The 12285-nt window shown below is 45.1% G+C and overlaps 1 protein-coding gene across 1 annotated transcript in view; it reads left to right on the top strand.

Moving 5' to 3' along the window:
• The window catches only part of LOC120041591 (girdin-like), a 29388-nt gene extending 18590 nt beyond the window's left edge, over nt 1–10798 (top strand). Inside the window, exons 16-29 of the mRNA XM_038986459.1 lie at nt 1168–1294; nt 1592–1722; nt 1977–2115; nt 2279–2452; nt 2764–2925; nt 3354–3631; nt 3971–4114; nt 4356–4542; nt 5281–5426; nt 6334–6426; nt 6598–6830; nt 8572–8817; nt 9125–9190; nt 9609–10798. Coding sequence (XP_038842387.1) covers nt 1168–1294; nt 1592–1722; nt 1977–2115; nt 2279–2452; nt 2764–2925; nt 3354–3631; nt 3971–4114; nt 4356–4542; nt 5281–5426; nt 6334–6426; nt 6598–6830; nt 8572–8817; nt 9125–9190; nt 9609–10798 — 3316 coding nt within the window. The remainder of the gene's footprint in view (nt 1–1167; nt 1295–1591; nt 1723–1976; nt 2116–2278; nt 2453–2763; nt 2926–3353; nt 3632–3970; nt 4115–4355; nt 4543–5280; nt 5427–6333; nt 6427–6597; nt 6831–8571; nt 8818–9124; nt 9191–9608) is intronic.
• Nucleotides 10799–12285: the final 1487 nt, after the last annotated feature.

Genomic DNA, 12285 nt, shown 5'->3' on the forward strand with positions numbered 1-12285 from the left:
GGATTGTGGGATTGATTCCCGCTGGGATCGCTGGGATCACATGTACAGTTGAAGTCGGAAGTTTACATACACCAAATACATTTAAACTCAGTTTTTCACAATTCCTGACATTTAATCCGAGACAAATTCCCTGTCTTAGGTCAGTTAGGATCACCACTTTATTTTAAGAATGTTAAATGTCAGAATAATAGTTGAGAGAATGATTTATATAAGCTTTTATTTCTTTCATCTCATTCCCAGTGGGTCAGAAGTTTGCATACACTCAATTAGTATTTGGTAGCATTGCCTTTAAATTGTTTAACTATGGGTCAAACGTTTCGGGTAGTCTTCCACAAGCTTCCCACAATAAGTTGGGTGAATTTTGGCCCATTCCTCCTGACAGAACTGGTGTAACTGAGTCAAGTTTGTAGGTCTCCCTGCTCGCACACACTCTTTCAGTTCTGCCCACAAATTTTCTATAGGATTGAGGTCAGGGCTTTGTGATGGCCACTCCAATACCTTGACTTTGTTGTCCTTAAGCCATGTTGCCACAACTTTGGAAGTATGCTTGGGGTCATTGTCCATTTGGAAGACCCATTTGCGACCAAGCTATAACTTCCTGACTGATGTCTTGAGATGTTGCTTCAATATATCCACATAATTTCCCATCCTCATGATGCCATCTATTTTGTGAAGTGCACCAGTCCCTCCTGCAACAAAGCACCCCCACAACATGATGCTGCCACCCCAGTGCTTCGCGGTTGGGATGGTTACTTCGGCTTGCAAGCCTCCCGCTTTTTCCTCCAAACGTAACGATGGTCATTATGGCCAAACAGTTCTATTTTTGTTTCATCAGACCAGAGGACATTTCTCCAAAAAGTACGATCTTTGTCCCCATGTGCAGTTGCAAACCGTAGTCTGGCTTTTTTATGGCGGTTTTGGAGCAGTGTCTTCTTCCTTGCTGAGTGGCCTTTCAGGTTATGTCGATATAGGACTCGTTTTACTGTGGATATAGATATTTTTGTACCTATTTCCGACTTCAACTGTATAAAAAAGTATGCACTCGTATACAAATGTATCTACTCATATTCAATACAATATACAAAAATGTGTGCCCTGACTGTACTGTAAGTTGCTTTGGATAAAAGCATCTGCTAAATGGTTTATATTTCTATTAAATTATAACAGGGGGATGGGGAAGGAGGTGGAGAGGCTGAAGGAGGTGGAGGAGAGGGTCAAGGGGCTGGAGAGGGATAACAGAGAGCTGGCCAAGCAGGGAGCGATCAGCCAGAGGGCCCTGGTCACCCTGAGAGAGGTGAAGCCACTCAGATCAGCATTAGCTTCTTATGTGTGATACTCATGTATTTCAGTGTGCCTGACATGACAGATTTGTACGTTTCCTTATGGAAAGATAAAGTTAAGCGAGCTTGAAGTCGTGGCGATTTAGATCACATGTCATGAATATACAGTATATCAATTGTTTTTGATTTAACAGCTCTCTGATAAATAGTTAATTGGTCACACGAGCTTTACATGGCTGCAAGAGGAGTCACTGAACTGAAATATGTGATGATACAAAAAGCGGATATTTCTGACCGTCGTTCCTCTGTAGGAGTTGGTGAGTGACAAGCTGAAGACCCAGCAGAGGGAGAATGAGCTGGAGAGGCTGGCCCAGGAGCTGGAGATGAGAGTCCTCAACCAGGACACATCACCACAGAGTGACGAGGAAACTCCAGACAACAGGTGAAACACTGGACACAGCGAGGTTCATGCAACTGATTTAGTCTACCCCCCATAAACCAGGTTAGGTGATAGTTACACAAATCTTCAATTAAGTTCGTGAATGGCTGTGTTATACACATAACAATAGATTGGTGGGTTATTTTTCAATGAAATCAATTACAGTCCGTGACAAAACACAGAAAAATATGTCTACTTTCCCCTCCCCCACGTGTTGTTCTAAATCCCCCTTTATTTTATTTCCCTCTCCCCAGTAGGTTCAAGATGTTGGAGTCTGAGCTGGAGTCGTCTCTGAAGAGGTCCCTGCAGATCAAAGAAGACAAGATGGCTGCCGTTGAGGCTCGTCTGCAGGAGTCCTCCACCCTCAACCAGCAGCTACGTCAAGAGCTCAAGACTGTGAGTCTGGCCTAAAGTTCCTCCGTTTCAAAGGGAAACTATACCTTGTCTACATTCATTCACTTCTACATTGGAATTCTTTTTCAAAGCATATTGAAGCCTGAAGTTGACAAATGGCCTCGCTCAGTAGCGGTATCTGACCTTTGATCTTGACCCCCTACAGGTGCGTCTGAACTACGAAGCCCTGTTGCAGAGGGAGGAGGAGGAGCATGCGGCCCGTAGCCCCACCCCTCAGAGGGAGAGTGACAGGGCGGTAAGCGGATGGCAGCGGGAGAGCCAGGAGGCCACCAGGGAGCTGCTGAGGGTCAAGGACCGCCTCATCGAGGTGGAGAGGAACGTGAGTGGAGAACTTTGTGTCATCATGTTGTGACTAAGCACTAAATTTGATGCTCTTATTTCAATGTTTATATTTTCTGAAATGCATCTGACTTTGTTTAAAGTCCTCCCAATAATGACTATGGGATGATAGAAATCAAACCTACTTTACATTTTAGTCATTTAGCAGACGCTTCATTATTTAATTACATTACATTGCCACGTTAATACAAATGTTATCCATCTCAACCAGACTATTACTATGGATCAACACCAGCTTCCCATTTTTTCTATGTATTATTGACTTGTCCCTCTTTTCCTCCCCTACTGCAGAATGCCACACTGCAGGCAGAGCGTCAGGCACTGCAGGCCCAGCTCAGACAGCTGGAGACCCAGTCAGACGGCCTGCAGGCTCAGATCCTGGCCCTGCAGAGACAGACCGCCTCCCTGCAGGAGAACAACACGGCTCTCCAGACACACAACGCTAACCTGCAGGTTAGAGGAGCAACATTCCTGATATACTAATATACTCCCAGTATACTGATGAGATACTCAAAATACACAAATACACACACACTGATTTAATGCTTCCAAAATATGAACTTTTATTTTGAAGTGAGTACTTTTATTTTGAAGTGAAATCTGTGTGCAGATATCCATTATACATTAGATGCATCTTGTTTTTATACCTAGGACTCAAGTTGCCTCATATAATGCCATTCTAATGGAACCTGATACTGTAAGGCTGGTGTTACATGAAGCAGTTTGAATGCAACTTTAGTTGATTTGTTAAATGTGAACCCTTTTTAGAGTCCTTTCATACATGGTATGAGTAGTATTTCATCTTATACAGTATAAACTCATACCTTTGAATTACAACCTTTTCACACATAATAATCATCTCCACGCCTATCCAACCACAGGTGGAGAAGTCCACTCTGAACTCCCAGAGTGCATCACTCCTGGCCCAGAACGCTCAGCTCCAATGCCAACAATCCAGCACTGAGGGTGATAAGGAGGTGGCCATGCGTGAGCGCGAGGAGCTGCGCGCCGTGTACGACCAGCTCCTGAGGGACCACGAGAGGCTGGCGGCGCTGCACGAGAGACAAGCCATGGACTACGAGGCCCTGATGGGAAAACACGGCTGTCTGAAGAACGTCCACCGCACTCTGGAGCTGGAGCATAGAACGCTGGAGGACAGGTAGAGGAGGGGGACCAGAGACCATTCTGATGGTTCATGGTATACAATTTGAATGCTTGAGTAATGGTTGCTTAAATTCCACCTCTCAACAATAAAGTACATTTTTTTGTGTTGCTATGTTATGTTCTCGTGCAACAATGAGGATATCTGTTGTGCCACCAAGTCAAATGGATCTTGAAAAATCATGTGGATTTTAAAACTACGGTATATAGGTTCTATCCATTCATATTTTATCAAAGACACTCATCAATGGCTGTGACACTCATTTCCCATCCATGCAACGAAAACAGCAACCGAGGGGAAAGCTCTCTAAATAACCACGATGGTGTGTTGCTGTAGGTACAAAACGCTGCTGCAGCAGAAGGCCAAACTAGAAGGTCTGGAGAAGGCTCTGAGAGAGGAGCAGGACAAGATGTCTGTGGAGAAGGAGCAGCACAGGACCACCGCCTCAGAGTGTCGACAGCTCCGGGATGAGAAGGACTGGTGAGTGGCGCACATAGCATAACACACACACACACAGCATCTCCTAAAGATGACAAAGACTCCCTCTACACACAGCATAGCTCACTACACACACAAGCTCACAATAAAGATAGTTACAGGCTGATAGCTTTTTACATAGAATTCAGAGAACTTTGCTTGTCTAACTGTTGTTCTTATCAATATGTTTTCGCTTTACTTTTTTCAGAGTGTTTCTTCTATGTATATTTCTATGTGCCCCCAGGCTGAACCAGACGTACCGTCAGCTGTTGAAGGATCAGGAGGAGCTCCAGGCGGACCATAAGAACATGAAGACCCTGCTGAACAGCACCAAGCTGGAGCAGACCAAGCTAGAGTCCAACTTCAACAAGCTCAGAGAGCAGTACCAACAGCTAGACATCACCAACACCAAGCTCACCAACCAGTGTGAGGTATGAAGGATATATTTAAGCAATAAGGCTCGAGGGGGTGTGGTAAATGACCAATATACCACGATTAAGGGCTGTTCTTAAGCACGACAGAACGCGGAGTGCCTGGATACAGCCCTTAGCCGTGGTATATTGGCCATATACCACAAACCCCCGAGGTGCCTTACTGCTATAATAAATTGGTTACAAATGTAATTAGACCAATAAAAATAAATGTTTTGTCATACCCGTGGTATACGGTCTGATATACCACGGCTGTCAGCCAATCAAAATTCAGGGCTGGAACCACCCAGTTTCTAATAATACTTTCACCATCCAGGTTCATTTTAGTTATAATTAAAAATATATTTACCTAAAAGCATCCATTTTAATCAATCAAAACTTGATCAACATTCTGTAGAGTTGTAATGAAGGTGTTGTTGATCGTATTGTAATGAAACAGTCGGGGAGTGCGGCTCGAACCCTCCACCTTCTGACCCGAAGCCCAGCGCGCCATCGACTGTGCCACAGAAGCATGCTCGTGTGGCAAAGTCGATTCTCCACCCTTATTAACCCAGGGTCATTACAGCATTGCTGGCAAAGTAATTGGATTCTGTATTCCCCAAGCACTATACAAAGAGGCTATGTGAGGATATACGCATTCGCATTTGCTCTCAAAGCAGTTTCGTGCCAGATTGATGTGTTGTAGTAATTCTATCATTAAAGAAGTCATTGACATATACTATGTGCCCCTGTGTCTAGCTGCTGAGTCAGTTGAAGGGGAACCTGGAGGAGGAGAACCGTCACCTGCTGGACCAGATCCAGACCCTGATGCTGCAGAACCGCACCCTGCTAGAACAGACCATGGAGAGCAAGGACCTGTTCCACGTAGAACAGAGACAGCACATGTAAGGGACCCATCTATCTGGCTGAATGCCGAGTCCTAGAGCTTTAACCCCTTGCAATCCAACTTGCAGTTAATGGACTGAATTAGAAGTTAATTGAACCAAAGGAGATAGATGTTCCACCAGCAGCAGCCACTGTACAGTATATCTGCAGTATATAAGAGCATATTTTGTACAATAGTAGCTACAGCCACAGTATAGTTCTTCTCATAATGATAGACTTATGGAATGTATTCACATTGTGGTTAAACAATGGGCTTCACATAGGACACAAGGCATTCCAGAGCAGCACAAAACAAAAGGCCTTGATTTAGCTATAGAGCACCGATGCACCAAAAACACAGTGCATCCCATCATATTTAGAGCACCAAAACCACTGGGCCTCTGAGTTTGACAGAGGATGGATTATTGATGTCGTCTGCCATCTGTAGTGCCAGTTTAGAAAAAAAAGTTGACTGACCTAAAAAAAAATCCTCTCTCTCTGCTAGTGTCAACATTGGCCTATATGGAATAAATCTCCCCCATTTTGAGTTTATCTTCTGGACATATGGGGCATACTAAGCTATGTGTAATATGTATGGAAATAAAACATTCACATTCTTTTCACCTGGGTCGTATTCGTTGCTGCATGCAACGGAAAACGCTTTGCAACGGAAAACGGAAATGAGAGTTCCTTATTGGACGAGTACATGTAGTCCCTCACTGTTTCAGTCCATTTTCTTCCGTTTGCTGCCTAATAAATACGACCTCGGGGTTTGATGGTGTTTAAAGGTGCCGAGTGTGACGGTTGAGACAGTTCAGTCAGAGTTTATTCTAAGACGTAAACACACCAGCCGTCTTTGCAGCAGCGACCTCTTCTGTTGATGTTACCTCTCTGTGTGAAACACGGTGTTTCTCTCTCTCCTCTCAGAGACAAGCTGAATGAGCTGAGGAGACAGAAGGAGAAGCTGGAGGAGAAGATCATGGATCAGTATAAGTTCTATGACCCCTCACCCCCACGGAGGTACAGTGCCGTTTGGACAGGAAATGAATTCACTTTGACAGTGACAAGATTCATTAGTTTGGATACAGTATTAGTTAGTTTTACCTGTTTATTGTTAAGACAATTTTCCCATCAGGGACAAAGTTTATCCTATTCTATATCGATTTTAACGTATGTATTATATTTCCCGAGGCGTGGGAACTGGATCGCCCTGAAAATGAGGAAGCTGATGAAGCCGAGGAGCCGCGAGCGTTGTGGCCCCGCCTCCTCTTCTGACCACCATCGCTCCCTCACCCCCACACGCTCCGGGTCCTTCGAGGCCCTCCCGCCCACCTCCCCCTCTGCTCCCTGTTGCCAGGACAACGACTCCTTCGTGGGTTCGGACGGCTCGGGTGGGTCCACCACCTCCCCCCGGAGGAGCAGCAGTGAGTATGACCTCCTTATCCCCTCCCATTGGTCCCGTCTGAGAGCCCTGATAGGCCAGGCAGAAACGGGCTGTCCAATCACGCTCCGCCATCACCGCAGGCCCACCCGCCCTGCTACGAGCTATAGGCCAAGAAGAGAGAGCGACAGCTAGACCCCTTCCCCCGCCACGGCCGACCCCGCAGCCACGGCCATCAGGGATAGAACAGAAAGATATGGGCGGAGCCAGTTACTGCAGGGAACCTCCCCCAGCCACCACCGATTGGACAGGGAGACAGAAGTCACTCAATTGCTACATCTTTATTTGACAGCCCTACAAGACAGACTCCTCCTATTTGTATCAAGATAGACCCGCCTCCCAGGCTTTTTACACAGATATCTATGAGAAGGAATAAAAATGATCTGTTGGAAGCTCATCTGTTGCTGTGCCATTGTATAGGAGTCCTGGGTAAGAAATCCTCATACACACTTGACTTCTGAAGTGGTAAGATGTAGGGATGCTCTGTCTGTATCTACCCTGTATAGCAGGATAACTCACCTCTGACCCTACGAGGTCCGGAGCCTGCTGCTTCTCTGTTCTACATAATAATTAATTGCACACACCTGGTGTCCCAGGTCTAAATCAGTCCCTGATTTAGAGGGGAACAATTAAAAAATGCAGTGGAACTGTCTTGGAGGGCCAGAGTGTAGTTTGAGGGCTGTGTTGTATACGTGGGTTTATTTGACAGACATGCAGAAACAGTTGTTACTTGGTGTTGCACTATGGATATGTCTGCATGTTTCTTTACGTGGATCCTTCCCTCAATAAGGCCAAACTCGTGTTTTGTCTATTTCTGTCTTTCCCCATGTCTGTTTAATGTGTGTTAACGTGTTCTCTCCGTTCCCCTCCCTTCATCCTCCCCTGTTTCTCCCTCCTCTGTCCCTTGTTGTCCCACACTGTAAAGTGTCCACTCTGAAAATCTTTCCCCTTATGAGGAACAGACTGAAGGATAAGGACAAAGTCAAGTCCCTCTTTCGTCGTTCCATGTGTAAGAAACATGATGGGTCGATGTCTCGTGACTACCTCATCTTGGCTGCAACCTGCCTATTTTCTCATCATTAGCAAACTATTAGCCTGGGTCCCAGATCTGTTTTTGCTGTCTTGCCAACTTCTTAGGATTGACAAGTCCATACAAAGTTGGCAAGACAGCACAAACAGATCTGGGACCCAGTCTAGTGAACTATGCTTTACCTTATTCTTTAGTCTACCATTGTTTTAATGAATGCAGCAGAAATCCTCCTAGACAATACTCTGTGTAATTCCGTGTAGAGTTCTGCAAAGTGTGCAGCTTGGCAACGTTCCTATTATTGAGTTCAGCCATAATATTGCTATATATTGCAATTTTGATACCCATACCCACTCTTTCTCTCTGTTAGCATAAGCATCCGTCACCATAGATATTTTCACTCTTCTGTTCTCCATGCAGTTCTGTAGAGTTACACAAGAGGTCAGGGGAATACTGCATTGCAGAACACTGGTACCTCATAATGTTTTAGTTTCTCGGGACCACATTGCTGGAAGGCAGGAAGACTCTGACAGAGGTTGTGAGGCTAAAACCGTAGTTATTGATAAACGTCATACTTTTCAAGTGAAGTGTGTAGAACCTTCTGTCCTTTGAATGAAAGACAGGAAGGGAAAGAAAATATAGGACTTCCCCATTACCAGAGGCAACTCAAGTCATCTCTCTCCACCTCCACCCCCAGCCCTGAATGACCTGGACAAACTGAATGACTTGGTGTACCCCTCAACCCTGTCTGAGGACCCTGAGCAGCTAGAGGGGTCAGAGGTCAAGAATGACAGATCCAGGAAGGAGTCTATGACCTCATCCATGAGCGACTCCATCTTGTCCATCATCAACCATCAACACCAGCTCACCACCACTCCTTTGTTTTATCCCACCGCCACTGCTGCTGCCGCTGCCACTGATAGCAATGAGCCATGTTTGACAGGTAGAGTCATTCCACCATCCATATTACGTCCTTCCATTTGACATCTTCATCAGCTATCTGCTATGAACACCTTTTGCTGTAGTTTTAAGAATCATGCTACAAGGGTACATTTGCTAAGGGGTTTGAGCTACAACGTCTCTGTAGGGATGTGTTGCTTCAAACATCTGCAATTCTGTTTGTTTGAATGAACACTACCACTTCCCATACGCTTCTCTTGCTTTTAACCTGACCAGTTTGACCGCCTCAGTCCTGGATACCCACACAGTGTTGTCTCATTTTCCGTCCCCTGCCATTTTGTGTTGCACAGACAAGGATTATAATGACAGTGCTGTGGCGACTGACTTTGACGACGGTGATGAACTACAAAACCACGGTAAACAACATCCCGCTAACTCATTATTTGAGGGTTCCCAAATGGCACCCTATTCAGTACACAGTGCACTACTTTTGACCAGAGCCCTATAGGGTGCCATTTGGGATGCAGAACATGTATACAGATGTAAAATGAATAATAAATCAATATCTGTTAACATGACGTTTTTTCAAGTTAATCTCTTATTTTGCTCAAAGTAGGCATTAGTTTGAACAGCTTGATAATACTGCCCTCTATAGGCAGAAATAATGATACATGCATTTACTAGCTTGTATTGTCGCCTATGCTATGTTTATTTGACATAAAACGTCTTTATAATACATTGTGAAAATGCATACATTTTCCAGACAGTTGTAATCAAGAGTGTAGCCTGCTGTTGGTGTAACCTAAAGAGACGTTCTCTCCGCGGTTCCCCCAGGTCTGAATGGCGTGCCGAGCCGTGCCCAGAGCCAGAGCAGCGGAGAGTTCAGCCTCGACAACGAACCCTGGTCCAACGGCAGTAGCCCGGTCCAGCCGCCTCCGTCATCCCGCCGCTCCTCTTCCTCCTGCCTTCCGCCTAGCGATACCTCCACCCCCCGACACACACGGCAGAACCCCTCGCCGACCACACACACACAGCAGCGATCCACTTCCTTAACACACACCAGCAGCAACAAACACAGAGAGAGGGTAGGAGTAAAGAACTCCTCACCTATTGCCATAGCAAACACCCAGGGTTCAGTTCCCTGTAGGGGGAGGGAGGTTGGTAGCACCCAGGACCCCTGGCCCAGAAGGAGTGTCCTCAGGAGGTGCGCCAGCGGGAGCAGAGCCCCCCAGCAGCCTTCCGAAGGGAATGTCCCCAAAACAGCTCAGGGACAGGTTGCTGTACTATCTCGATCTGGATTAGGTCTGAACAAAGCTCCGGAGACCACCACCACCCGAGCCTCAGCCATGTCCCCGATCGCGGTGCTCTACGTCCAGGGTAAATCTTCCTCTGTGTCTGGGTGTCTCAACTGTTTCTCCACCCCGTTGGGGAAGGAGGCGCGTCTAAGAGGGCCATGGTCTCCTACCTCTCTACCCCGGGCCAGTAGCGTCATCTCAACAGCCGAGGGTTCCTCGCGACGATCCAGTGTCAACAGTGACTCTAGGGTGATGGCGAAAGTAGGTCCCTTACCTATCATGGAATCTGATGGGAGCCCGAATCAGGAGACGGACACGGTTAATCAGAATCAGAACAAGCAGAACAATCCAGAAGAACGAGACACTAATAATCAACCACCACCACCAAGCAAACCCCCCAGAGACCCAGTGGTAGCCACCGATCGACCCAAATCCACCTGCCAGGAATCCCTCTTCGGTGGCACCCCGTTCAACCTAGACTCTGTCTTCTCAGACACTATCTTTAGCGAGTCGGTAGTCACCACCACTACTAGTAACAACGGCAATAATAACGATAAGAACCAGACTTTCCTCTGTCTGAACCCAGAACTGGTGCGTAACGTCAGTTGCTCGCCGCTGAGTCAGGAGTCCACTAACGGCACGGCACCGGGACGCATGGACAATGTACGGAGCCAAAATGGAGGACAAGAAGACTGTGAGAGTAATACTGTGGAAATGACTCAGTGCTGATTGCTGATGACAAGCAGTTGGTAGTTGCATGTATACAGTCCTGTATTGAGTTCTGCAATAGATACAGGGAGTTGTGAATGTCAGTACCAACGTAGTACCAACCATTACCAACGTAGTACTAATCATTACCAACGTAGTACCAACATTGTTTAATGTTCTCCTTATAGGTGCTTTTGAAGTAGTGATGTTTTGGTTTTAGGCACTTTTCACAATGAAGTCCTAGACATTATAACATTGTGTTATACAGTATTATAAGATCTCTGTTTTTGGGCTGAGATTATAGACTGTATATAATGATAAGATGAATTGAGAACATACAAAGACACATTCACATACTATACTTGTTTCTCTAATGTACAGATTTTTATATTTAGTCCAAATGAAGATGTAAATAAAATGTACTTTTAGGGAATAAGTTGTTGTTTTCAAAAAAGCACATCGACAGTCTTCCTTTGTTGTTTGACAAAAGTTTTCAGTATTATGCGGCCTATGTTTTTATTAGTATTTATAAGCCTGTGTTGATATTTGTGTTTTTATTTTTGTTTATAGGCCGTGTCAATCTACAAATGCTTAAACTCCCTATTCATATGTACTTTTTGTTGTTCCCACACAGTAGATCTAGTTATACACATAAACCCTTCAACCGAAAAACCATAGCTCTCTGTCCAGAGTGTTGATATTACATACAGACTAGTAGACAACATTTACATTACCATGTTAGTTCAGAACGCTGGACATTACAGTGAACTTATAACAACAAACACAATCAGTAATCATCTTATTAGGAAAAACACACCAATATGGTTCCTCGGTCGAGTGCCATGTCATGTGTCATGTCACATATCAAATCATGTGTCATGTCATGTGTCATGTAGGGACTGAGTTTTTGTTCAGTTTGTTTATTTGTTTGCTTTTCATTGTCTCTGCTTTATTGTCTCGGCAAAAATCAAATACTGAGATTGTCCTCAGTGAAGATGAAACCTTGTACATGTAAATGTGTGCAGGGACTTCAGGAGCCACAGTTGAATAAAGCCCTTTTCATTCCTTTAATATATTACGTTGAGTCTGTTTTGATTTCTTATTCTAGAAGTTATGAGTGAGAATGCATGTAATTCTCAAGAACATGTGCAGACAAAAATATAAGCGCAACATGCAACAATTTGAAAGATTTTACTGAGGTGCAGTTCCAATAAGGAAATCAGACAATTGAATTAAATGCATTATGTCCTAATCCATGGATTTCACATGACTGGGCAGGGGTGCAGCCATGGGTGGGCCTTTATGGCATAGGCCCACCCACCTGGCAGCCAGACCCACTCACTGGGGAGCTAGGCCCAGCCAATCAGAATGAGTTTTTCCCTACAAATGGGGTTTATTACAGACAGAAATACTCCTCGGTCCCTGGTGTGGTCTGCCAAATTCGCTAAAACGACATTGGAAACAGCTTATGGTAAAGAAATGAACATTGAATTCTCTAGCAACGGCTC

Source organism: Salvelinus namaycush, unplaced genomic scaffold (assembly GCF_016432855.1).
Source record: "Salvelinus namaycush isolate Seneca unplaced genomic scaffold, SaNama_1.0 Scaffold484, whole genome shotgun sequence".
Taxonomy (NCBI): Eukaryota; Metazoa; Chordata; class Actinopteri; order Salmoniformes; family Salmonidae; genus Salvelinus; species Salvelinus namaycush.